At 44.5% G+C, this 26,059-nt stretch overlaps 3 protein-coding genes across 3 annotated transcripts in view; 1 reads left to right on the top strand and 2 right to left on the bottom strand.

The window, feature by feature from the left end:
• LOC139415875 (protein Shroom4-like) overlaps positions 1-4,442 on the bottom strand; it is a 126,587-nt gene extending 122,145 nt beyond the window's left edge. Inside the window, exon 1 of the mRNA XM_071164007.1 lies at positions 4,225-4,442. Coding sequence (XP_071020108.1) covers positions 4,225-4,347 — 123 coding nt within the window. The 5' untranslated portion in view covers positions 4,348-4,442. The remainder of the gene's footprint in view (positions 1-4,224) is intronic.
• Positions 4,443-11,464: 7,022 nt separating this feature from the next.
• Positions 11,465-18,614, bottom strand: LOC139417084 (ubinuclein-1-like). The gene is made up of 16 exons (XM_071166332.1): positions 18,318-18,614; positions 18,062-18,160; positions 17,595-17,693; positions 16,575-16,718; positions 16,302-16,387; positions 15,034-15,461; positions 14,601-14,839; positions 14,440-14,510; positions 14,195-14,321; positions 14,019-14,125; positions 13,747-13,878; positions 13,506-13,655; positions 13,380-13,433; positions 12,623-13,151; positions 12,023-12,302; positions 11,465-11,544 (listed from the first exon to the last, which is right to left on the bottom strand). Exons 1-16 carry the CDS (start codon positions 18,612-18,614, stop codon positions 11,492-11,494), a joined length of 2,895 nt encoding a protein of 964 aa, XP_071022433.1. The 3' UTR covers positions 11,465-11,491.
• Positions 18,615-21,429: 2,815 nt separating this feature from the next.
• LOC139417083 (bone morphogenetic protein 15) lies at positions 21,430-23,158 on the top strand. Its single transcript, XM_071166331.1, has 2 exons — positions 21,430-21,802; positions 22,200-23,158. The coding sequence occupies exons 1-2, from the start codon at positions 21,430-21,432 to the stop codon at positions 23,156-23,158; spliced, it is 1,332 nt and encodes a 443-aa protein (XP_071022432.1).
• Positions 23,159-26,059: the final 2,901 nt, after the last annotated feature.

The following is a 26,059-nucleotide window of genomic DNA, read 5'->3' as shown; positions in this document are numbered from 1 at the left end:
CTCTTCTCTCTGTTGCTCCCCCTCATCTTCCCCCTCTCACCGGCTCAGAGAGGGGTGGATCTGGAAGACACACACACCACACACACACACACACGCACACCACACACACACACACACCACACACACACACACACACACGCTGATTCGCACTCGTCTCCTCCATCTTTATTGTTGAAGCATAAATCAACACTTTGGCTGAATGGAATGCAGACCAGTGAGACCACAGGGTGTGTGTGTGTGTGTGTGTGTGTGTGTGTGTGTGTGTGTGTGTGTGTGTGTGTGTTCTTTCTGCCCAGCTCTCTCAAACACACACACTTCATTGACTGAAAATCTTGACACTATTAATAAGAGAAAAGTAAACCATGAATCAGATTGGCCTAAATGAAAAGAGATAGCACACACACACTACAGTGATATACCGTGTGAGAGATGGACACATTTCTAAAAGCCATTACAAACTAATCTATTTGATCCCTCTCTGTTCCGTCCCTTTTAAAACCCCAACACATCATCATTAAACTCCACCAGACAGCTCCCCATGTCCTCATGAGACCCTCCTCTCTGAGACAGACAGAGAGACAGAGAGACAGACAGAGAGACAGAGAGACAGACAGAGAGAGAGAGAGACAGAGAGACAGAGAGAGAGAGAGAGAGAGAGAGAGAGAGAGAGAGAGACAGAGAGAGAGAGAGACAGAGAGACAGAGAGAGAGAGAGAGAGAGAGAGAGAGGGACAGAGAGAGAGAGAGAGAGAGAGAGAGATATTCCCTCCACATTCCCTAGATATTCCCTCTACATTCCCTCCACATTCCCTAGATATTCCCTCCACATTCACTAGATATCCCCCCACATTCCCTAGATATTCCCTCCACATTCCCTAGATATTCCCTCCACATACCCTATATATTCCCTCCACATACCCTATATATTCCCTCTACATTCCCTAGATATTCCCTCCACATTCACTAGATATCCCCTCTACATTCACTAGATATCCCCACACATTCCCTAGATATTCCCTCTACATTCCCTAGATATTCCCTCTACATTCCCTAGATATTCCCACTACATTCCCTAGATATTCCCTCTACATTCCCTAGATATTCCCTCCACATTCCCTCTACATTCCCTAGATATTCCCTCTACATTCCCTAGATATTCCCTCCACATTCCCTAGATATTCTCTAGATATTCCCTCCACATTCCCTATATATTCCCTCTACATTCCCTCTACATTCCCTAGATATTCCCTGCACATTCCCTAGATATTCCCTAGATATTCCCTCCACATTCCCTAGATATTCCCTAGATATTCCCTAGATATTCCCTAGATATTCCCTCCACATTCCCTAGATATTCCCTCTACATTCCCTCCACATTCCCTAGATATTCCCTCCACATTCCCTAGATATTCCCTCCACATTCCCTAGATATTCCCTCCACATTCCCTAGATATTCCCTAGATATTCCCTCAACATTCCCTCTACATTTCCTAGATATTCCCTAGATATTCGCTCTACATTCCCTAGATATTCCCTCCACATTCCCTAGATATTCCCTCTACATTCCCTAGATATTCCCTCTACATTCCCTAGATATTCCCTCTACATTCCCTCTACATTCCCTAGATATTCCCTCTACATTCCCTAGATATTCCCTCCACATTCCCTAGATATTCCCTCTACATTCCCTAGATATTCCCCCTACATTCCCTAGATACTCCCTCTACATTCCCTAGATATTCACTCTACATTCCCTAGATATTCCCTCTACATTCCCTAGATATTCCCTCCACATTCCCTAGATATTTTCTAGATATTCCCTCCACATTCCCTAGATATTCTCTCTACATTCCCTAGATATTCCCTCCACATTCCCTAGATATTCCCTCCACATTCCCTAGATATTCCCTCTACATTCCCTAGATATTCCCTCCACATTCCCTAGATATTCCCTCTACATTCCCTAGATATTCCCTCTACATTCCCTAGATATTCGCTCTACATTCCCTAGATATTGCCTCTACATTCCCTAGATATTCCCTCCACATTCCCTAGATATTCCCTCTACATTCCATATATATTCCCTCTACATTCCCTATATATTCCCTCTACATTCCCTAGATACTCCCTCTACATTCCCTAGATATTCCCTCTACATTCCCTAGATACTCCCTCTACATTCCCTAGATATTCCCTCTACATTCCCTCTACATTCCCTAGATATTCCCTCTACATTCCCTAGATATTCCCTCTACATTCCCTCTACATTCCCTAGATATTCCCTCTACATTCCCTAGATATTCCCTCCACATTCCCTAGATATTACCTCTACATTCCCTAGATATTCCCTCTACATTCCCTAGATATTCCCTCCACATTCCCTATATATTTTCTCTACATTCCCTAGATATTCCCTCTACATTCCCTAGATATTCCCTCTACATTCCCTCTACATTCCCTAGATATTCCCTCTACATTCCCTAGATATTCCCTCCATATTCCCTAGATATTCCCTCTACATTCCCTAGATATTCCCTCTACATTCCCTAGATACTCCCTCTACATTCCCTAGATATTCCCTCCACATTCCCTAGATATTCCCTCTACATTCCCTAGATATTCCCTCCACATTCCATAGATATTCCCTCCACATTCCCTAGATATTCCCTAGATATTCCCTCCACATTCCCTAGATATTCCCTCTACATTCCCTAGATATTCCCTCCGCATTCCCTAGATATTCCCTCCACATTCCCTAGATATTCCCTAGATATTCCCTCCACATTCCCTAGATATTCCCTCCACATTCCCTAGATATTCCCTCTACATTCCCTAGATAGTCCCTCTACATTCCCTAGATATTCCCTCTACATTCCCTAGATACTCCCTCTACATTCCCTCTACATTCCCTAGATATTCCCTCTACATTCCCTAGATATTCCCTCTACATTCCCTAGATATTCCCTCTACATTCCCTAGATATTCCCTACACATTCCCTAGATATTCCCTCTACATTCCCTAGATATTCCCTCTACATTCCCTAGATATTCCCTCTACATTCCCTCTACATTCCCTAGATATTCCCTCTGCATTCCCTAGATACTCCCTCTACATTCCCTAGATATTCCCTCTACATTCCCTAGATATTCCCTCTACATTCCCTCTACATTCCCTAGATATTCCCTCTACATTCCCTAGATACTCCCTCTACATTCCCTAGATATTCCCTCTACATTCCCTAGATACTCCCTCTACATTCCCTAGATATTCCCTCTACATTCCCTAGATATTCCCTCTACATTCCCTCTACATTCCCTAGATATTCCCTCTACATTCCCTAGATACTCCCTCTACATTCCCTCTACATTCCCTAGATACTCCCTCTACATTCCCTAGATACTCCCTCTACATTCCCTAGATATTCCCTCTACATTCCCTAGATATTCCCTCCACATTCCCTAGATATTCCCTATGGATCCTGGTCAAAAGTAAAGCACTAAATAGAGGATGAGGAGCCATGTGGGACGTAGACATAACATCTACTTCATGTAACAATAACACCAACCTGTCTGCTGTAGAACATGTGTATTAACTCGCTCTCTTTTTATAGGACCTGTTTTTTGTAACTAAGTTAGTTAAGAACAAATTCTTATTTACAATCACGGCCTAACCCTGCCAAACCCAGATGGCTCTGGTTCAATGGTGCACCGCCCCGATCACGACCGGTTGTGATACAGCCTGGAATCGAACCAGGGTGTCTTGAGAGGCAGTGCCTTGGACCCCTGCGCCACTAGTTGTTTGTTTTTAATATTATCTAAAAAGAGGTATCCAAAATATTTACAGGTAGGAGCATATCAGCATATCATTGTATGTCCCTGACATTTTATCTCTAAAGTTTCTTTAAAAAATCATTTTAAAAATGTGTAGATACATTTATTTACTGGTGAGGTGCATAGGTGACAATGTAGTTTTCCTGGATAGTCAACAAGGGTAGTTACACAGTTCTACACAGACTGGGAATGTAGATAGTAGTTACTATGTAACTATGTAACAGACTGAAACCACATAAATGTAGCCTGACAAAATGCACATTGCATTGGCTATAGGCCTACATAAAATGTTGCAAAGCTGTCAGCCTTTAACAGTAAAAATAAATAAAAATAAACGCTATTCCACGACAACAGAGAGCGTTGGTGACTTTCTGAAATCCAAATCACGACTCACTTTAGTGATGATGAGCGGTTCTCCGTGTTCGAGACCTCCTTTCAGCGTGAACCCCCAAGGCGAGCCTCCCTTCAGCTGGACTTGGATATGGTTAAACGAAACGAGCTGCTCAACCGTCTCCATTCTCGATCTCTTTTACCGTTATTATCCTCGCCGTAATCGACCACGAGGAGTCACTTTTCTACCGGCGCAGTTTAAGAACTCTGAGTCTCCATCACGGGTCTACCACCGGAACGGACAGAGGAATGAGTGTGAGAGAGGTGGGGGGAGGACCAAAAAAAAAGTTTGGCCAGTGTTCCAAAACTTCTCTGACGCGTAGGAAGAAGTTATTTCCCAGTCGCACTATTCGAAAGCGAGTTTGATTGACTTCTTTCGCAGCCAGTCACGGTAGAGATTGAGCTGTGATTGTCCAATGAGAGTTCCCGGAGGGATGGACGTGTCAGGCGTCAACCGCTGTGTTGTATCGCCTTGTCTGTCTGAAAAGACACAACTTTAGAGAAATAATTGTATCCGCTATGTAGAGTTTTACGTTCCAAATGGTACCCTTTCCCATATGTAGTGCACTATTTTTGACCAGGACCCATAGGGTAGTGCATTATATAGGCTATAGTGAGTCGTTTGAGACGTAATTCCTGTGAATATCCCGTCGTTCATTTGTAACCTGAAACCGTTGTGAAGCTGTAAAGTTGTTATTAGACCACTAGCGTACACACATAAAAAACTTTTTTTTGTCGGACATGTTTGAGACATAGGGGTCGCCTAGGCGTTGTTAGCCTACAGTAAAACAACATCGATATGTTTTCAATCCACTCTAATCATTTATTAAACATTTTGTGAAAGAAATGCTTACATTTCTAAGCCTTAAATTAAACAATTATTCAACTGTGAGCACGTTGATGAGAGCAAATTATATCTTACCTGTATATAACCATATATAAACATAACTGAGAAAAGAAAGAAACGTTAGTTTGAAATGGATTGTCTTCAGATAGGTCTATTGTTTTTTGTGTTCAGTTTTCCCACATTCTTCTCCCTGTAATTCACTTCAGATAATGACCGTTGTGGAATGTTTAAAACTGGCCCAACCTCTAATTTCTAAATACTGTGTGTGTGTGTGTGTGTGTGTGTGTGTGTGTATTGTGTGTGTGTGTGTGTATGTGTGTATGTGTGTGTGTGTATGTGTGTGTGTGTGTGTGTGTGTGTGTGTGTCTGTGTGTGAATGTGTGTATGTGTGTGTGTGTGTGTGTGTGTGTGTGTGTGTGTGTGTGTGTGTGTGTGTGTGTGTTTGTTTCTAAAGATGACTTGCAACTAAAGCCTGCAGCCATTCTGTAGTTTTCCCTTAACAATAATAAATTGGATTTCTTCACATTTAATTGTTACAAAGTGGGATTAAAATGTATTTGATTTAGATTTCTTGTCAACAATCTACACAACATAGTCTGTAATGTAAAAGTAGATGAAAATTTATATTTCTTTTAATGATTAAAAAAATGAATAACTAAAATATTGTTGTTGCATAGGTATTTCTTTAGGTAAACCTAAATTAGTTTGGGAGTAAAATTTGGCTTAGCAAATTACATGTACTCACTGTATGAAATAATAGCAGTTTACTTTATTTTTGAATGACTTTTTTCTGTCCCCCATACATACAACATTTGTAAAGTCCCTCAGTCAAGTATTACATTTCAAACACAGATTCAACTACAAAGACCAGGGAGCTTTTCGAAAGCCTAATTTCGTATTTATTTAAATGTAACCTTTATTTATCTAGACAAGTCAGTTTAAGAACTAATTCTAATTCTAATTATGGCAACTCTGAATAATTGATTATCAGAGGTCTCAATCTGGACTGGCTGATGCCAGCATCGCTTAAATTAAAAGACATTTGTAAAAAAAAACTAAATCTTACTCAACTAATAACTAATGCCTACCCATCCTAATCCAAAAGACCCGGAAAAGTCTACATTAAAATACCTTATCTTAACAAATACACCTCAAAAATATATAGCTAGTGGGTTATTTGCTAATGACATCAGTGACCACTGCCCTATTGCATGTATCAGAGACACTAAGCTAAAAAAAAACCTGACCCCCATATACTTCCAAAGAGAAACTATAAACACTTCTCAGAGCGAGCCTTTATCCATGACCTTTATTTCTCAGAGCATTAATCCGTAAACTGCATAATGGACCCCGTTTAAGCATTCTCTTTCTTTTCATATTTTTTTTTTACCTCCAAGGCTGGTAAACACACCTCGTTAAAGAGACTTAAGGTTTAAAAAAAAAATCAAACTAATCCTTTTCCTGCAAAATAATCAAAAATGGGCCTTTTGTATTGCTTGTAACTGTTTCGGGTAATACAAGTTCTTGTGCTGTTAGGGGAATAACCTGTTAGGGGAATAACCTGTTAGGGGAATAACCTGTTAGGGGAATAACCTGTGTAAATTTAACAATCTGCTGTTTTTTTTTGTGTGTTATCTGTGATTGTTTTGTTTTGTCTTGTGTAATTTCTTAATCAGTGTACCTAAACTGTATGTGTAAACATGTAGAAGCAGGGCCCTGCTGTAAAAGAGACCTTGGTCTCAGTCTTTGTTCCTTGTTGAAATAAAGGTATAATAACAACCACCGCTTCCAAGTGGTTATCAATATTCCTTGCTAACGTTCAGTCCCTGGATAATAAAATAGACAAGCTCAGGGCGAAGGATCTCCTTCCAAATAGACATAAGGGACTGTAACATACTCTGTTTTACAGAATTATGGTTCTTTCCGGATTTCCCCATCCATTCAGCCAGCGGGGTTCTCCGTCCATTGTGTAGACAGGAAAAAATATATCTTCGGGAAAACTAAAGGTGGAGGTGTATGTTTAATGATTAACTACCCGCGTGTGATTGTGGTAACATACAGGAACTCGTGTCCTTTTGTTCTCCCGATCTTGAATAGCTCACCATTAAATGCCGACCGCATTACCTCCAGAGAGAATTCTAGTCGGTCATCGTCACAGACGTGTATATTCCCCCTCAAGTCGATACCAAGCCGGGTCCTCAGAGGATGTGCAGAACAGCTGGCTGGAATGTTTACAGATATATCCAATCTCTCCCTCTCCCAGTCTGTTGTCCCCACTTGCTTCAAGATGTCCACCATTGTTCCTGTACACAAGAAAGTGTAGGTAACTGAACTAATGACTATCGCCCTGTAGCACTCACTGGCTTCCCTCAAGGAACCACACTGGACTTTGTGCAAACTTGGAAAAAGCATATCTTGAAACAACATTTATTGTAGCTGGGGACTTTAATAAAGGAAAATCTAAAGAAAACGCTACTGAAGTTCTATCAGCACATCTACTGTGCTACTTGTGTATCGAGCACTTTTAACCATTGCTACTGCCACTTCCGGGAGGGCTACAAGACCCTCCTCCCACCCTCCCTTTGGTAAATCAGATCACGCCTCCTTTAGTCAAAAACTTAAACAGGCTGTACCTGTGGTAAGGACTGTTCAACGTTGGTCTGACCAATCTAAATATATACGTTTCAAGATTCTTTTGATCACTCACTCGGACTAGGGAATGTTCCAGGGGTTGCCTCCGAGAATAGTATCGACCATATACACTGACTCAGTGACTGGGTTCATCAGGAAGTGCATAGAGGATGTTGTTCCCATGGTGACGATTAGAACCTATCCAAACCAAAAACTGTGGATATATAGCTAAATTCATGCAAAACTGAAATTGCGAACCACCGCATTTAACCACGACAAGGTGACTGGGATGGATGGATGGGTACAAACAGACCATCTATACAGACCATTACAGTCAGAAAGTATTCCGACCACTTTACCTTTTCCACATTTTGTTAACAGCCTTATTTTTGCCCTCATCAATCTACACACAATACCCCATAGTGACAAAGTAAAAAATGTGCCAATTTATACAAAATTAAACACTGAAATATCACATTTACATAAGTATTCAGACCCTTCACTCAATACTTTTTCAAGCACCTTTGGCAGCGAATACAGCCGAGCCTTCTTGAGCATGACGTTACAAGCTTGGCACGCCTGTATTCGGGGAGTTTCTCCCATTCTTCTCAAACTCAATATCTCTCAAACTCTGTCAGATTGGATGGGGAGAGGTGCTGCAGAGATGTTCTCAGGTCTCTCCAGAAATGTTCGATCGGATTCAAGTCCGGACTCTGGCTAGGCCACTCAAGGACATTCAGAGACATGTCCCGAAGCCACTCGTCATCTTGGATGTGTGATTAGGGTTGTTGTCCTGTTGAAAGGTGAACCTTCGCCCCAGTCTGAGGTCCTGAGCAGGTTTTCATCAAGGATCTCTCTGTACTTGGCTCCATTCATCTTTCCCTCAATCCTGACTAGTCTCCCAGTCCCTGCTGCAGAAAAACATCCCCACAGCATGATGCTGCTGCCACCACCATGCTTCACTGTAGGGATGGTGCCAGGTTTCCTCCAGATGTGAAGCTTGGCATTCAGGCCAGAGAGTTTAATCTCGGTTTCATCAGACCAGAGAATCTTGTTTCTCACGGTCTTTTAGGTGCCTTTTGGCAAACTCCAAGTGGACTGTCATGTGACTTGTACTGATGAGTGGTTTCCATCTGGCCACTACCATAAAGGCCTGGTTGGTGGAGTGCTGCAGAGATGGTTGTTCTTCTGGAATGTCCTCCCATCTCCACAGAGGAACTCTGGAGCTCTGTCAGAGTGACCATCAGGTTCATGGTCACCTCTCTGACCAAGGTTCTCCCCTGATTGTTCAGTTTGGCCGAGTGGCCAGCTCTAGGAAGAGTCTTGGTGGTTCCAAACTTCTTCCATTTAAGAATGATGGAGGCCACTGTGTTCTTGGGGACCTTCAATGCTGCAGAATTATGTTTTGATACCCTTCCCCAGATCTGTGCCTCAACACAATCAAGTCTAGGTGCTCTACAGACAATTCCTTCAACCTCATGGCTTGGTTTTTGTTCTGACATGCACTGTTAACTTTGGGACCTTATATAGACAGGTGTGTGCCTTTCCAAATCATGTCTAATCAATTGAATTTACCACAGGTGGACTCCAATCAAGTTGTAGAAACACCAAGGATGATCAATGGAAACAGGATGCACCGGAGCTCAATTTCAAGTCTCATAGCAAAGGGTCTGAATACTTAAGTGTAATTTTTTTTTTACATTTGAAAAATGTATCCGCTGCATTTTTAACTGCTTTTTTTTCCTCACAAAAAAGAGTGCTTTATATAGAGAGTACACCCACTCCAGTACTGCCACGTGTGCTCAGGCTAGGGCTCGTGTATAAGCCTACTTTAGATTATGGACAAAAGTGGAATCATTTATCTTTGTCAAAACGGCAGCCAAGATGATCAGTAATGCCTCTACAATAAGATCCTGGATATTTATTGGAAAAGAGCATAAAACTCATCACCATGCACTTCCATCATTTATTTCATCTGTAGCCTAATGAACTGCATGGTTTCCTGACAAGTCATAGTGAGGACCACACAGTTTAGATCGATATGGCGATTATATCAATATGATTTGTACATAAGTTTCCACCACTTTTCTTGCATAATTCATTTTACCGACAGACCCCACCATGGCCAGCGTATTTGTTTTGACATTTGAACTGAAACTGTTCCGTTTCCATTCAGGCCGGTCATGAAATCTTCTATCCGACAGACTTGTACTTTACTCACGTAAAAAGGTATGATTGAAACCTGGTTACAGGTACATCCGTTCTGAACTTATCCGTCACAGTAAGACAAACATCTTGAGATCTGTGTATAGTGGTGTGAAAGAGCAAAAAAAATACATCTGATTTACTAAGTCTTTCTCCCGGTGGTCTGAGGCAGTCGTTAACCAGTGGTTGCAAGCCAACGTCAACTAGTTTTGGGAAAATCGCTCGGATTTAAGGATACGCCCATGAAAGTTCTAACAATTTACGTAGCCTTAATTAAACAATTAGGCACATTTGGGTAGTCTTAATACAAAATTTTGAACAGCAATGCAATGGTTCATTCGATCAGTGGAATTTTGCACCTACACTCCTGACATCTAGTGGCCAAAATCTAAATTACGCCTGGGCTGGAATATTACATTATGGCCTCTTGCATTTCAAATACATTACAAAAAAACTAAAACAATTTTTGTATAATCTTTCACCAGATCCAATGTGTTACATTCTCCAACATGCATTTCACATTTCCACAAACTTCAAAGTGTTTCCTTTCAAATAGTATCAAGAATATGCACATCCTTGCTTCAGGTAGTTTGATTTGGATATGTCATTTTAGGCAAAAATGGAAAAAAGGGGCAGATCCTTGAGGTTAACCTCTACAGGATCAGTGGGTCCACTGCGGGACGGTTGAGCTAACGTAGGCTAATGTGATTAGCATGAGGTTGTAGGTCACAGGAAAATTTCCCAGGACATAAGCTTTCTGCCAATCTCAGATGTCTAACTTGTTAATCTAACTGCACTGTCCCAATTTACAGTAGCTATTACAGTGAAAAAATACCATTTGAGAGCGCACAGTTATGAACTTAAATGTATTACGACGCTTTTGGGAAACCGGGCCCAGGTCAATTAATAACAAATATTTATAAGGTATAAACAGCACTCATTTTGTGAGCCCATAAAAAACTACTTTAATGATTACCAGTAGCCCAAGCGGTTTACAAGGACCTATAAACATCTTACAGAAACCTAGAACATACTTTAAAAGTAATTTATGCGAATACAAGCTAACATTTAAAATGTGGGAGTATTGATTAATCAATGAATAAGCGTACTAATATTTCATTTTAAATGCTTTATTACAACGTGCTACCAACGTGGTTACATGATTTGAATGACCAAACTACCAATACTACTTTAATATGGCAAGAACACATTCAGTTCAGTAAGTTCCTCATAACACCACTGTGCTAGCCAGTAAGTTCCTCATAACACCACTGTGCTAGCCAGTAAGTTCCTCATAACACCACTGTGCTAGCCAGTAAGTTCCTCATAACACCACTGTGCTAGCCAGTGACATACATGCAGCTCTGTGACCCAGTTAAAACGTTTCACCCCATCCCATTGCTGACGAGGAATGTTCCATCTAATCTGTTCAGCAGGGGTTCAGAAGTTCCCATGTCTTATAGGTGTCCATTCCAGATAATTATTCCAGGCTCAATAGGCCTTTACATCCGGTTCTCATTATTTTTCCCCCCCATTTTTACTGCACGTGTCCATTCTGGATCCATTCTAGATGTTCACTGTCGGAGGATCACTGTAGTTTTCTCTGAGCGTTGGGTCCCTCTCCCACCAGCCGGCTGCCATCTAAAAAGCAATACATCTGATCAGGTAATCAATATATTTATTGACGTGATGTAACATGATTAGGATGATCAGGTATCATGTTAGTTGCCTGGTGTTGAGGTGGAGAAAATGAAGAGGACAGATGACTAAAGGTAAATAAAATGTCATATTCCTGAGAGAGGCGCAGGGAGAAACGACTGCCGTCACGCGGCACCCTGACTGCCGTCACGCGGCACCCTGACTGCCGTCACGCGGCACCCTGACTGCCGTCACGCGGCACCCTGACTGCCGTCACGCGGCACCCTGACTGCCGTCACGCGGCACCCTGACTGCCGTCACGCGGCACCCTGACTGCAGTCACGCGGCACCCTGACTGCAATCTTTTTTGCTAAGGGAAGGATGTCAACAGTGCCTCTAGTAAGTGAAGACCATTTGAATATTGACAGGGCATTTTCTCAGGCCAATGCTAAATACAACCGTAGATGCATCACACACTTACTGTGCGTGAGTCCGTGGTGGAACGTTCCGGGAGTGGTGCCGGTGACCAGGACGTCTTTGGAATGTTGCGACTGGGTCAGCGTTCCCATGGTTCCTGGTCCGAAGTCGGAGAGCGGGAAACCCAGGGCATGGAGTAGAGGGATTCCAGGAAGACCCGGAGCGGGTTTGTGTCCCGGAGAGGGTTTGTGTCCCGGAGAGGGTTTGTGTCCCGGAGAGGGTTTGTGTCCCGGAGAGGGTTTGTGTCCCGGAGCAGGCAAGCTCCGTGCAGACACCTCAGAAACCTGCAAACAATAAACAAACTATGGCCCCGGATTCACTTTGTAGTACACGTCATAGGGAAAAAGCTGCCATTTGGGACAAAGCCTATGACTTTCAGAATCCTGAACTAACGAATAAACCAAATGGCTTTATGCATCACAACTAGGGTTGCAACATTCCTGGAACTTTCGGAGTTTCTGCTTATTCTCTCCTGATTATAGAAACTAAGAACCGGGATTTCGGGGAAACCAGCGAATTTATTGAAAGTTCTCCAAATTTTGCAACTAATCACACACATTATAATGCATTCAGCCCGTCTGTCAACTTTGAATAATGTGGTTACCCGTTTCTTCTTCTTCTGTGGTAGAGGAGGGTGGTTGTTCTGGAGTGAAAGGTCCTGCGTCAATGCTAGGTGCCCCTGGGAAATGTAGTCTTTGTGGATGTGGACTTGCGCCAGCGCCTGGTTAGCGAGCACGGTCAGAGGAGACTGGGAGGGAGTGTTCGCCTGAGGGGGTGTGTTCGCGGTCGTTGACTGAGCATGTGTGTTGGCATTGGCTGACATGCTGACAGGCAAAGGCTTCAAATCATTGTAGGGGGTCAACACAGCGATGGGGAAACCAAAATCCTCCCCCCTCAGCTCAGGTAGCTCCTCCTTCACAACCCCTAAAGAGGGGGGTGTGAGGATGCGACCCTGGTCCAGAGAATCATCTAGATTCTGGCGGGTTGTGGATACGCTTGAGCCCAAAAGAGGTGAACCGTTCTGGGGTTGAACTCCTAGGAAAACCTGAGGCTCCCCAGGCCCACTGGAGGTCCCTGGAAGAGTTGGAGCACTGCCCAAAGAGGACTGTTTCTTCATCGACTTCCTCTTCACTCTGTGGGAGAGAACACGTTTTCTTTCACTCCTTACAACAAAAAAATAAGAAATACAATCTGTGTGATGCAGTCAGAGAGAGTCATGCAGAGCTATAGGGAGTGCATGCTTTAGCTCCAGCCCAGCAGTGACACCCTGGTTCAGCTAATAAAGAGTTTGGTGGACGCTACCATAGAGATCTAGGGAGAAAAAAGGTATTATAATTCCTAGTTGTATGGATGATACTTACTGCTGTAGAGGTGCAGTGGGGCAGTGGACCCTTCTACTCTCCTTCAGCAGCACTCTGAGGAACCAACACTAGTAAAACAACAAGTCAACTGGAATATTTGAAGGTTGCGCCTGCCTGCGTGCGTACCTGGGCTGCATCCAGCCTTTAGGCCAGAGGGCTTTGATCTCCGTGTCCAAGAAAGTTTTCAGGAACTCCTCCGGTCCCTGCGTCTCACCTTTCCCTTTCTCCACTTCCAATCTGTCCATCCTCACCCGAACCGCACTGCACAGGCACTCCCTATCGGGCAAGATAGGATAGTCACCATAGGTGTTTATACGAATGTGTGTTGATAGAATGATGAGTAAACATTTAGAAAATTAAAAGACACCTGATCTCTTGGTTCCATCTGAATTTCTTCCTGGGGCCCACCACTCGTTTACCACTCCTCTCCTCCCCCTCCTCCTCCTCCTCTGATCCCGTGTTCTCCTTCTGTTCTCGCTCTTTACTCTCCTCCACCATCCTGGAGCGGTCAGAACCAGCCACACAGGTAACAGCACGGCGGCCAGCCACACAGGTTAGCTAGATACTCCAAGTAGCACATTAAATGGACTACGAGTTATTATGTTATGTGTGTTGACGATAGTTGCCATGGTGACCTACTTAGCGGCCCTGGCCTGGGCGTGGGCCTGGCAGTCGTCGTGGTAACGGGAGATCTGTTCCGGCATCACCTTGTCGATTGCCTGCCTCAACCTCTGGAGAGGCTCCTCCTAAACCACACAGACAAACATTTGCGCCTGCACACACACACACAGAAAGGACGAGCTATCCTGTGTTACCTGTGTCAGCAGTAGTTTCTTGACCCGTTTCAGCAGTGTCTCTCTGCTGCAGGGGAGGAATGAGGCAAGGTGTGTGTACACCTTAGAACGCACCTGGCCACTCACATCTCTGCACTGCAGCTCAATGCTGAGGACCACACACACACACACATCCATTACTCGTAAGGCTGAACATTGTTATGGGATTTGTATAAGAAAATGTTTTTGATAGTAGTTTAAACATGAAACCAAACCAAGTGACTTACTCCAGTAGGATGGCGTTGACCTCTGGTGTGAAGAACTTGACCTTTGATTCTCCCTCCAACCCCTTAGCAGCCTGAACAAGATCAACCAATACATCAATCAATGTGGCGCTCAACATCATAAGGGCACAGCATAACGCAAAGCCCAGTGTCCGGTAGCATACCAGGGCCAGGTCTTGAGCTCTCTTCTCCATGGCTGGTGACAGACCTTCAGGCAGGGGAGTGGGCTGTGGCAGGGGCTGGACCTGTGGGTCAGAGACTGGCTGTGTAGATGGTTTTGGGGCCTGGGGCTTGGAGATGGATTCAGAGACAAGGTCAATCTGGTCCTGGGGGTCGATGGGGGTCTGTGTGTGGCTCTCCAGGGTGGAAGCAGGGGGGTCACCACCTGCACCGCCACAGAGTCCTGGAACAACAGTGTGTGTAATTGTAATTTTATATTTATATATTTATATATATATATATATATATATATATATATATATATATATATATATATATATATATATATATGTTGTAATTATTGGACTTCAAATGTACCATTATCAACAAAACAAATATCAATGAAAATGGACAATAAAGTATAGTAGAGTATCGAACCGTTCACTTCCTTGTAGGCCAAGGTCTTGGCGTTGACCTCCTGATTGGTTAAGGTCATGGCGACGACTACCTGATTGGCCAGCGTCTCAGCGGAGGCATCCAATAGGGTGTCTAGATCGAGGTCAAAGTCCACAGTGCTGGCTGCCTGGAGAAACGCCCTGTCATTGGTCGATCCGATCAAGCTGAGCAGAGGGTCCGCCATGTTGGCGCCGCCCCCAGCAGGGTCTGCAGAAACATCGGGGGTTGTGGGTAGTGTAGTCTTCTCCAGAACAAACTTCTGTTGCTCTCGCTCTTTCTCTCTTTTTAGTTTCTCTTTGTCTTTCTGTTTCTGGAACTTTCTCAACATGTCTGTGACACTCAGAGGACCAGCAGGCTTCTTCCTTTTCTTCCTCGGTTTCTCCTCCCACATGTTCTTGTCAGGTAGAACACTGGGGAAGAAAGAGCACAGAGAGGAGGGGAGCGCACAGAGAGGAGGGGAGCGCACAGAGAGGGGGGGAGCACAGAGAGGGGGGGGGGGCACAGAGAGGGGGGGGGGCACAGAGAGGGGGGGGGGGGCACAGAGAGGGGGGGAGGCACAGAGAGGGGGGGAGGCACAGAGAGGGGGGGAGGCACAGAGAGGGGGGGAGGCACAGAGAGGGGAGGAGGCACAGAGAGGGGAGGAGGCACAGAGAGGGGGAGCACAGAGAGAGGGAGCACAGAGAGAGGGAGCACAGAGAGAGGGAGCACAGAGAGAGGGAGCACAGAGAGAGGGAGCACAGAGAGAGGGAGCACAGAGAGAGGGAGCACAGAGAGAGGGAGCACAGAGAGAGGGAGCACAGAGAGAGGGAGCACAGAGAGAGGGAGCACAGAGAGAGGGAGCACAGAGAGAGGGAGCACAGAGAGAGGGAGCACAGAGAGAGGGAGCACAGAGAGAGGGAGCACAGAGAGAGGGAGCACAGAGAGAGGGAGCACAGAGAGAGGGAGCACAGAGAGAGGGAGCACAGAGAGAGGGAGCACAGAGAGAGGGAGCACAGAGAGAGGGAGCACAGAGAGAGGGAGCACAGAGAGAGGGAGCACAGAGAGAGGGAGCACAGAGAGAGGGAGCACAGAGAGAGGGAGCACAGAGAGAGGGAGCACAGAGAGAGGGAGCACAGAGAGAGGGAGCACAGAGAGAGGGAGCACAGAGAGAGGGAGCACAGAGAGAGGGAGCACAGAGAGAGGGAGCGTAAATGGACAATCTATGATCTATAGTTGTCAATCAACTGATCAGGAGTCAGTCAGTCTCTCACCCAGTGTTTGACACCGTGGGGTTTGCAGTCGCCACCTGTCCAGGGCATTTCCTCCTCTTCACTTCTCCCTCTTGCTTCCTGCGTTTCTGGAACAAAACAAAGAATGATGTCTGAACCGGAACGTTCTATTCACAAACACAATACAGTTCTGATCCTACATATTGTCCGCATCCCAAATAGCACCCTATTCAGAGACCACTCCGGCCAAAAGTGGTACACCGTAGACGGATTAGGGCGCTATTTGGAACGGGACGCAGCCATGGAGTTAATTACTTTAGGGGGCTTGGGTTGTTGGTTCTTGGTCATGAAGTCGTCGTCTGTCTCCGTATCAGAAGCCTGGCGGAACTGGAGCGGTCCAGAGTTGACATAGAACCCTCCCAGCTTAGTGTTCAGAGAGGCTGGGACCAACTCATCATACTGCAGAGAGGTCAGGAGGGGGCGATATTACAGTATAATATAGTACTATACTACATCATACTGCAGAGAGGTCAGGAGGGGGAGATATTACAGTATAATATAGTACTATACTACATTACTAAACTAAACAGACCAGCTTGGTGCTCAGAGAGGACAGGAGGGGGCGATATTACAGTATAATACAGTACTATACTACATTACTAAACTAAACAGACCAGCTTGGTGCTCAGAGGCTGGGACCAACTCATCATACTGCAGAGAGGTCAGGAGGGGGCGATATTACAGTATAATACAGTACTATACTACCTTACTAAACTAAACTAGGCAAACCAGAACCAGGAAAAACCGAACCCGGAGAACCAGGGAGAACCTGAACCCGGAGAACCAGGGAGAACCTGAACCAGGAGAACCAGAACCAGGAGAACCAGGGAGAACCAGAACCAGGAGAACCAGGGAGAACCAGAACCAGGAGAACCAGGGAGAACCAGAACCAGGAGAACCAGGGAGAACCAGAACCAGGAGAACCAGGGAGAACCAGAACCAGGAGAACCAGAACCAGGAGAACCAGAACCAGGGAGAACCAGGGTAAACTGAACCAGGAGAACCAGGGTAAACTGAACCAGGAGAACCAGGGTAAACTGAACCAGGAGAACCAGGGTAAACTGAACCAGGATAAACTGAACCAGGGTAAACTGAACCAGGATAAACTGAACCAGGGTAAACTGAACCAGGGTAAACTGAACCAGGATAAACTGAACCAGGATAAACTGAACCAGGATAAACTGAACCAGGATAAACTGAACCAGGATAAACTGAACCAGGATAAACTGAACCAGGATAAACTGAACCAGGAGAAACATGGTAAACTGAACCTACTGCCTCGGAGTTGTCGATGAAAGAGTCTTCGTTGTCATAACCGTAGCCTATATCCACTAGATCCTGAATACGATCCTTCTTACGTTTGTTCCCACATCCCTGGACAGAGAGAGAACAAGAGAGCAGGAGAGAACGAGAGAGAGAAAGACAAAGACAATAAAGATAATAAGGCATTAAAACAATGATATTGAATGCATCCCAAATGGCACCCTAATCCCTAAAGTTCTGGTCTAAAGTAGTGCACTATATAGGGAGGCATTTGGGACACATTATTTAAACAGTCTTAAGGCCAGGCACCACACACTAAATATATTTTTTAAACCACAATACACTTTTACCAATTTAATGTTTCTGAAATATTGTATTTAAGTACGCAGATCAGGTGATAAGCAAATAAATAAAAATAAGTAATTCTCTATGTAAAATGTAATTTTAGCTTGTGGTGCCTGATATTCAACTCCACTAACATATTTATCCTCGAATCTCCTGGCGATCGCTCCAAGTTCATCCTTCTCTCTGTTCTCCTGCTCAATTGTGTTTGGTACATCTTTGTCTGAAACGCTCTTCTGAAAAAAATAGTGCCTTTATTAGTGGCGTCAATGAAACGTATTTAGGATAATACATTTAGCTAGTTTCCTAGTTGATTTAACATTCATAAATTGATCAGGTCTAAATCTATTGATCAATCACACCAATTCTATCTGAACGGAGCGTCTTTCTCACCTGTTTGTACACAAGTTCAGGGTAGTAGAACTCAGGACACCTATGCTGGTCCGGCTCAAACAACGGCAGGACAAAGCGTTCGGTCTTAACCAGTTTGGTTGAACTACCCTGAGAAGACGAGTTGGACGTGGCTACAGGTTGTTTGGTTGGACTTCCCCAGGAAGTTGAGGTCGACGCAGCTACTGGAGTAACGGTGACCGCCTCTTTAGGGGGTAACGCTGGTTTAACCCCCACGGCTGACTGCAGGGGGACATTACTGGACAGAGTAGTCAGTTGAACCCTTCGTGGTTCGGCCATGGCAGCGAACAAAAGACTATCGGAACATCCGCGTCCCGCTGAATTAGTAGCTGTCCAAATAACTTCAACAGACACTGCCCGCCCCTAATCAGCAGCAGCAGGTGTTCGTTTGAATTTCACCTGTGCTGCGTTCAGTACGATAGAACGTATTGCAACCAGAGCGGAAGAGGTGAAGCGAGAGGATATCTGCCTTCTCATTGGCTAGAATGGTCTGAACTGATCTCACCTGCAGTCAATCATTTGGGAAACACTCGTCACTTCGATACCTAAGTGACTTTTTCGTAGAAGGTTAGGAGACTAAATTTAAGGGAAGTGAAAATGCTTACCTAACCTGCTACAAATATATATATATTTTTTATCAAAGTGCTATGAAAAGAGTGTGTCCCTTCAATAATTGAGGACATGTATTTCCATTGTTAGAGAGTTCAATCAGGTATCTTGTCAATATAATTACTGTGGAGGCTGCTGAGGGGAGGACGGCTCATAATAATGGCTGGAACGGAGTAAATGGAATGGCATCAAACACATGGAAACCATGTGTTTAATAATAATTTAACTTATTCCACTCCAGCCATTACCACGAGCCCATCCTCCCCAATTAAGGTTCCACCAACCTCCTGTGAAATAATAGAACGTCTTTGCTGCAACGTTTCAATTAAACGGAGCTGTTCTGAACGAGTGGGTTGGGGAATTCTTCTTCGTTGGGGTTTTACGGGGGTGTCACCTACCAGGCTGGAGTTTGATGTTTTAAATTCTGCACTCTAGTCCAAGGTTTCTAACGCTTTTTCCTTGTTGCCCAGGGAAACCCCACCCCAGGCATACCGGCGACCAAGGGACATACATTATATGTTAGAAGTATGTGAAAGATAATAGCAAGTAGAAGAAGTAATCACCGTTTTAAAATTAATAGATTTAGTAGACCGTGTCATTATTTTGACCTCTCCACAGCTCCCTGGAAGAGGAAGTGTAAACTATAACATAGTATATTAGCTAGAAAGGTATCTTTGGCGATTTAGAGAAAATGTTGCTGTTGTAAAGCACATTTTCTGCAATTCTGCAAATATTTCTATTGAGTAGAGGTTTTTTTCTGTACAGTTTTGAAGCTTATTTCTAGCAATTCTACACAGTTTGGCATGGAGCTGAAAGGAACGTTTGCAGTTTTATAGCTAATTTCCTGCAATTCTATGCAATTTGACATGGCTAATCCTGCATTCCTTTGCTCAAAGATTATAACAAAATCAACAGGCATCAATTCTCCCTGACTGTCTAGCTCTTTTATTTCTTGAAGATGGTATTATAAAATATATATACATGTATAGTTTAATATCTTTTCGGCATGCTTTCTATCCGGTTTTGGTTGTTTAAGATCACACCAACCGTTGCAGGGTGTAGGGGCTAATAAAACCCTCAGATAGCGTCTGCAAGGCTTCAGAGCGATGTGCTTATCACGACGCGCACTGCGATCTGTTGGAAGTTTGTGCAATTTCATACAAAATAATGGAGAGGCGTGTCTAATTATAAGTCACATGCATTTGTTTGTGTCTGATTTCGAGACTCGCCACATGAAATAACAGGATAAATGCCTCCCAAAATAAATAACAGGATAAATACCAAAATAAATAACAGGATAAATATCTCCCAAAATAAATAACAGGATAAATCCCAAATTAAATGTTTAACTGTTACTGAAGTGTAAAACTTGTATTTGTTCATTTGAATTTCATACCATTTTTAAAAGTAGAACATTAATTAATTTAAGTCACTTAGTGTACAGGAGTTGATGGGTTTATTGATCCCCTCGCCACTCTCACCCCTTGACGACTAAGGACCCTCTGAGTGAGTTGGTACGGGCGAGGGGGTGGTTTGGGATTCCCCAATTGGCTGATCACTCCCAACCCAGAGGAATCCCCAACCAGTTGATTACTTTAAAATTGTGGAAGCCCTTAAAGAGATTCTCTGGTACTTTTGGATACTTTTTAGCCAGTAGTTCTGAAAGCAGAGCTCGCGAGCCAAAAGTGGTCCACGGAAATTGCGTACTACGTCACATATGTGAAGATATGCACCACTTCACTGCTCTCTCTCTCTGCTGTCGGTGCATCATGTGCATCTTGCTAGCTGTCACTCATATGGAACTCAAATTGCTAAAGGGCTGACCCATGTGGAAGAAAATGTAGTGGAAATGGCGCAGCACAGCTTCCAGAAAAACAGTCGCTTTCAAACTAGAGATTTCGAGGCTAATTGAGGTAAAACAGTAATTCTGCTCATAGAATATGTGTGTATGAGCTACACATGGACACATCCAGCTCAAAGCAGGAAGTAAAATAAAAAAACTTAGTAGGTCCCAAAGTTCCGGAGCATGTCTTTAATGTCACTGTCCATGCTAAAATAGTTTCTATCCAAGTTGAGTCCTCTAACTATCTCTATGAGTTTGGCCTATTTCGCGTTACAGATTTCATCTGCGTCACACCTGTCGTCCACCTCACGAGAGGGGTCAATTGGGGGTCAAACAGACCATGGTGTTTTCCACTGCCACAAAGTCATATCGTAAAAATTCATATAAACAACAATGATTTCATTTAAGGTTAGGCACACGGTTAGCAGTGTGGTTAAGGTTAGGTTTAAAAACATATTTTGAGAATATAATTTGTAGAAATGGGCGTGGTTTATGGCGCTGTGGTAACTAGTGATGAGCGAAAATGGCCGGTTGTTTGTCAGGTGAGCGCGCGTCTCACCTTGTCCTCCGTAAGAAATCACACCTTTTGATTCCATCCTTCTGGTGGCAGTAACTCGGGCTTTCACCGGTGCTAGGTCGAACATGAGGGCTACCCACCATAACAACACATGTATCCTGTCCTTTTTCGTATTTTTCTTGTGTTCTACGTTTACCCGAGCGGACGGGAAAATGGCCAACATTCCTACCGATCCCTCTGCTTCGTTACAATCACAACTCGGTGGGAGATGTCGCCGAAATCACCATAGCACTAGTCAGAAAAACCAACAGGAGCCGCTTCACACGCTGCTAACAGAAGCACAGAAGGCCGACCAGAACTTGCAATATATGTTAAGTTTGTTTAAGAGCGCGGCCGACCCGGATGGGAGGCCTAAACAGCATCGGATGTTCGGGTCGAACACAGCGCGTCTGTTGCGACCCAACACCACCCAGGTGTGGTCTCTGACAGCGTCTTCAGGTGAGACACACAGTAAGATAACAAGCGCTTATCATCCTGAGGGTTTTGTCTATCTGATTATATGAAATTGCAGTGGTTAAGGGTAGGCCTGTTGTACAACTATTGTTCATTGTCATTCATAATAACAATATATAAACCGTTATTAAGGCTATAGGTTATGATGGGTATGTGCTATGGTGTAGAATAGTCTAGGTTACCTTTGTCTTTGTAACTGTTTGTTGTTATGGTGAAGCCTGACCATTTCAATTTCGAAGTGTATCAGGTCAAAGGTGAGATGAAGATATTGACTCCTACCATTGTCATCTCTCCCTGTTCTTTACATCCTTTCTCTCTCTCCCTATACACATTTTTCTCCCTCCTGTCCTCTCTCTGCATGTTCTCTCTCTCCCTCCTCCAGTCCTGCGCTACACCTACACAGTGGAGTACGACCTCCAGTCCCTCTCCCTGGAACAGCTAGTGAGAGCCTCCTTTGTCCACCTCCGTCCCTCTAATACATCCAGGACGCCCCACCCCTCCCCTCTCCGTTGCAGGGCCAGAGTCACCTCTCTGGGTCATGATAGCTGGACAAGCCCCCCTGGAGGTCTGGGGCGCCTAGTCACCCTGGAGCCGCATCAGCAGTGGACAGAAACTGACATCACAGAGCACCTCACCGCACAGGTGGTAACGCTGACCCAGGGAAGGCCAAAGCAGGGCAGTTGCCTGACCCTCCTGGCCCAGTATTGGTGCTTGGATCCTGGGCATTGGAGGAGCGAGGCCTTGGGAAGCCTGTGGAGGATCCGAGGGGGACACAGGAGGGGAAGGAGGGCGGCCTCCACAAATCACCTCAACACCCCCGCTCTCCTCCTCTTCCTCAATGAAGAGGAAGAAACCAGAGAGTGGGGGGCAGCGACCCGAACTGGATGGTCCAGTTTGGGGGGTCTGACTCCAGAGCCTCACCACCTCTCCGCCCCCCGACTCCGTCGCTCCAACGGCCCTAATCCCCCAGGTAGCATCGCCTCCGACATCCCCAACTACCGAAAACACAAGAAACCCTCGTCCAAGAACCAGTGCAAACTCCACTCCTACCGGGTCACCTTTGCCGCGTTAGGCCTGGTCAAATACCTCGCCCCACACCAGTACAACCCTGGCTACTGTAAAGGAGACTGTCCCAGAATCCTCCACTACGGCCTCAACCCCTCCAGCCATGCCATAATGCAGAACCTGATTAAAGGGAAGGGGATGGACGAGGTGCCGTCGCTGTCCTGCGTGCCGTATAAGTACAAGCCCATCAGCGTACTGATGCTGCTGGATGACAACAAGACAGTGGATTATAAGGAGATCCCTGACATGATAGCTGAGTCCTGCACCTGTCGGTAGTTAGAGAAATGGGGGGGGGGGGGACGTTAGGAGCATGGTCCATGCTCCTAACGTCCCCCCCCCCCCCCCCCCCCCCTACACACTTGCTGCTAGTTAAAGACATTTGGGTGGGGAGGGAGTCAGGGGGAGGCCGGTCCCCCTCTTCATTACTCGGTAGAGACTGGGGCTTAGCTTACCCTCCCTTTCACTAAGCTGTCCCTCCCAACCGTGAGTTTTCTGATCCGTCTCCCTCCCTCCCTCCCACCACTGGCTTCAGATGCCCCATGTCACACTGAACCTTTTGGAGGAGAGGAGGGAAAAGACGGTGGTAGAGGGTGGGGTAGCTTGGAGGGGGTTCCACAAAAACAAAAACGCTTGTTGCCTTCTTTAACATGCTCTGTGTACAGGTTTATATTATAATCAGTGGACCAGTAAATGAATCATGTGGGACTGAAGGCTCTTCACTTCACTTTGAACCTCCTGGAGGGCAGAGAAAACAACTTAAGACCCCAGATCACACCATCATAAAGCTCTGTGGGTAGTGAAGTCTGACAATGGTGATGATGATGAAATAATGGGCTGTAGGAATATGTTGATGGGTGTACAGGAAGGGTCAATCCTGGTGTTCTGCTTGAACCAATTTGGTGTTTGTTTGTTTTTTTGTTTTTTCTGGTCTTTTTCTTTTTAAAATCTTGTTATCAATGCTTGACATCTGGACCAAGGAAGTGAGTGATGGAACACACAACGTGATTGGCCAGAGACTAAGCTTCGTAAGATATGTACATATTTGGATCCACACACTTTGTGTTGTTGGCATGTTGGGCCCCTCTAACAGTTTGGGTGTCTGCCCTAAAATTAAATACTAATAATTTAAAAAATGCATTTTAAAATAAAAAAAATGGTCGCCGGCCTTTTTCAGTGCACCTTTATATTGAGTTATTAAGGACTCGATGGAGTCTTGCTAGACTTGATGTGTGTCCCAAATGACACCCTATTCCCTCTGTAGTGCACTACATAAGGAATAGGGTGCCATTTGGGACGTAACCTTGGAGTTTACTGCTTCTTTACAAAACCACAGATTTTTCTAATATTTCTGGGCTGAGGGTGTGGCCTTCCAAAACGGAAAAGGGCGGGGAGGGAGGATAAGAACTAGGGCAGTATCACTGTCAATGGCGTATCTCAGGGGAAACTAAACTAAACGGGGAAAGTGCAATGTGTCTTGAGTATTTTTCAGGAGTGTGTCTTATGAATGTTTAGCTAAAAGTCTCGCACTGAAATTATTGTGACGTTTTATTATAATGAATGAAAAATAAATAATAAAATGAATATTTTGTAAAAATCTGATTTGACATTGGTTTTGTTTCTTAACTACAGTTGGATGATAGTGCCCCTAATGTTGAATTGGTAGTCACTAGTTAGCCATGCATGTTTTTGAAGTACATTTTTTTGACATTTGGTTTTGTGTTCTAATGTGAGAAGGATTTTTTTAAATTTTTTTTAAATAAAGTTTTCGGTCTCTTTTGGGACACAGAATTTAGCCTATTGGACAAAGAAGCATTTTGAATGGTGACTATCCATTTTCACATCATATTTAGTCCAGAACTAGACTCAATCTGTGTCTGAGAAAACCAACTGTTTATATTCATGACTTTACCATGTTATCCTGTTATGTAGTTCAGGGTTCTCCATCATGATGCATGCTGGAGTGGACAAAATGGACAATATTATAATTAAGGGTTGATTGGCCTGTTAATGTATGGAGAGCATTCCACAGGGATACTGGTCCATGTTGACTCCAATGCTTCCCACAGTTGTGTCAAGTTTCCTTGTTTTTCTTTTGGGTGGTGGACTATTCTTGATACACAACTTGAGTGTGAAAAAAAAAAAAACCCAGCAGTGTTGTAGTTCTTGACACTCAAACCAGTGGGCTTGGCACTTACAACCATGTTCAAAGGCACTTAAATATTTAGTCTTGTCCATTCACCCTGGGAATAGCACATACACACCATGTCTCTGCGCTTAAAAAGCCTTTAACCCGCCTCCTCCTCCCTTCATCTACACTGATTGAAGTGTATTTAACAAGTGTCTTCATTAAGGGATCATATCTTTCACCTGGACTCACCTGGTCAGTCTTTGTCATGGAAACAGCAGGTGTTCTTAATGTTTTGTACACAGTGTAATTTTGTGTTGTTTGCTGTCTTTGATCTGCAGTAGATGCCTTTCACCCACAGAGAGTGCTGTTACTGTCATTTAAACCAGGGTTTCACCACTTCTCTCCCACACAACTGCTATAGGCCAGGGGGTTGAGCTGTACCAGTGCTGTCTGGTAAAGAAAGACAAGATGGTTCTTAAATAGACCATAGTAGTCTGAAAGTGAAATGAGAACTGGCACCTTTTTTTTCCGTTCCACTTCAAGCACTGCTATATGTTAAAAGAACAGTGTATATTTGGAGCTCTCCCTGTTTCTGTTCCTCTCCCTGTTCCTGTTCCTGTCCCTGTTCCTGTCCCTGTTCCTGTTCCTCTCCCTGTCCCTCTTCCTGTTCCTGTACCTGTTCCTGTCCCTGTTCCTGTCCCTGTTCCTGTTCCTGTTCCTCTCCCTGTTCCTGTCCCTGTTCCTGTCCCTCTTCCTGTTCCTGTTCCTCTCCCTGTTCCTGTACCTGTTCCTGTCCCTGTCCCTGTCCCTGTTCCTGTTCCTGGTTTCACTGTCTTTGCCCGGATGAACCACGTCTTGGGTTCTGGGAAGGAACCTTTTTTTTTAAAGTCCGTCTCTCAGCATGAGAGAGAAAATTTTTTTTATCAAGCTAATTTCCTGAAACTCTACACATTTTTCCATGAGGCAGATACAAAAAGTATTGAGTGAAAAATGTATAATTGGTGGAGGGCTGTGGATACCAATATCCCTGTGAGCCGCCCAGGCCCATG

Source organism: Oncorhynchus clarkii, chromosome 9 (assembly GCF_045791955.1).
Source record: "Oncorhynchus clarkii lewisi isolate Uvic-CL-2024 chromosome 9, UVic_Ocla_1.0, whole genome shotgun sequence".
In the NCBI taxonomy this organism is placed as follows: Eukaryota; Metazoa; Chordata; class Actinopteri; order Salmoniformes; family Salmonidae; genus Oncorhynchus; species Oncorhynchus clarkii.
Note: the sequence above shows the minus strand (reverse complement) of the source record. Positions and strands in the feature narration are given on the sequence as shown.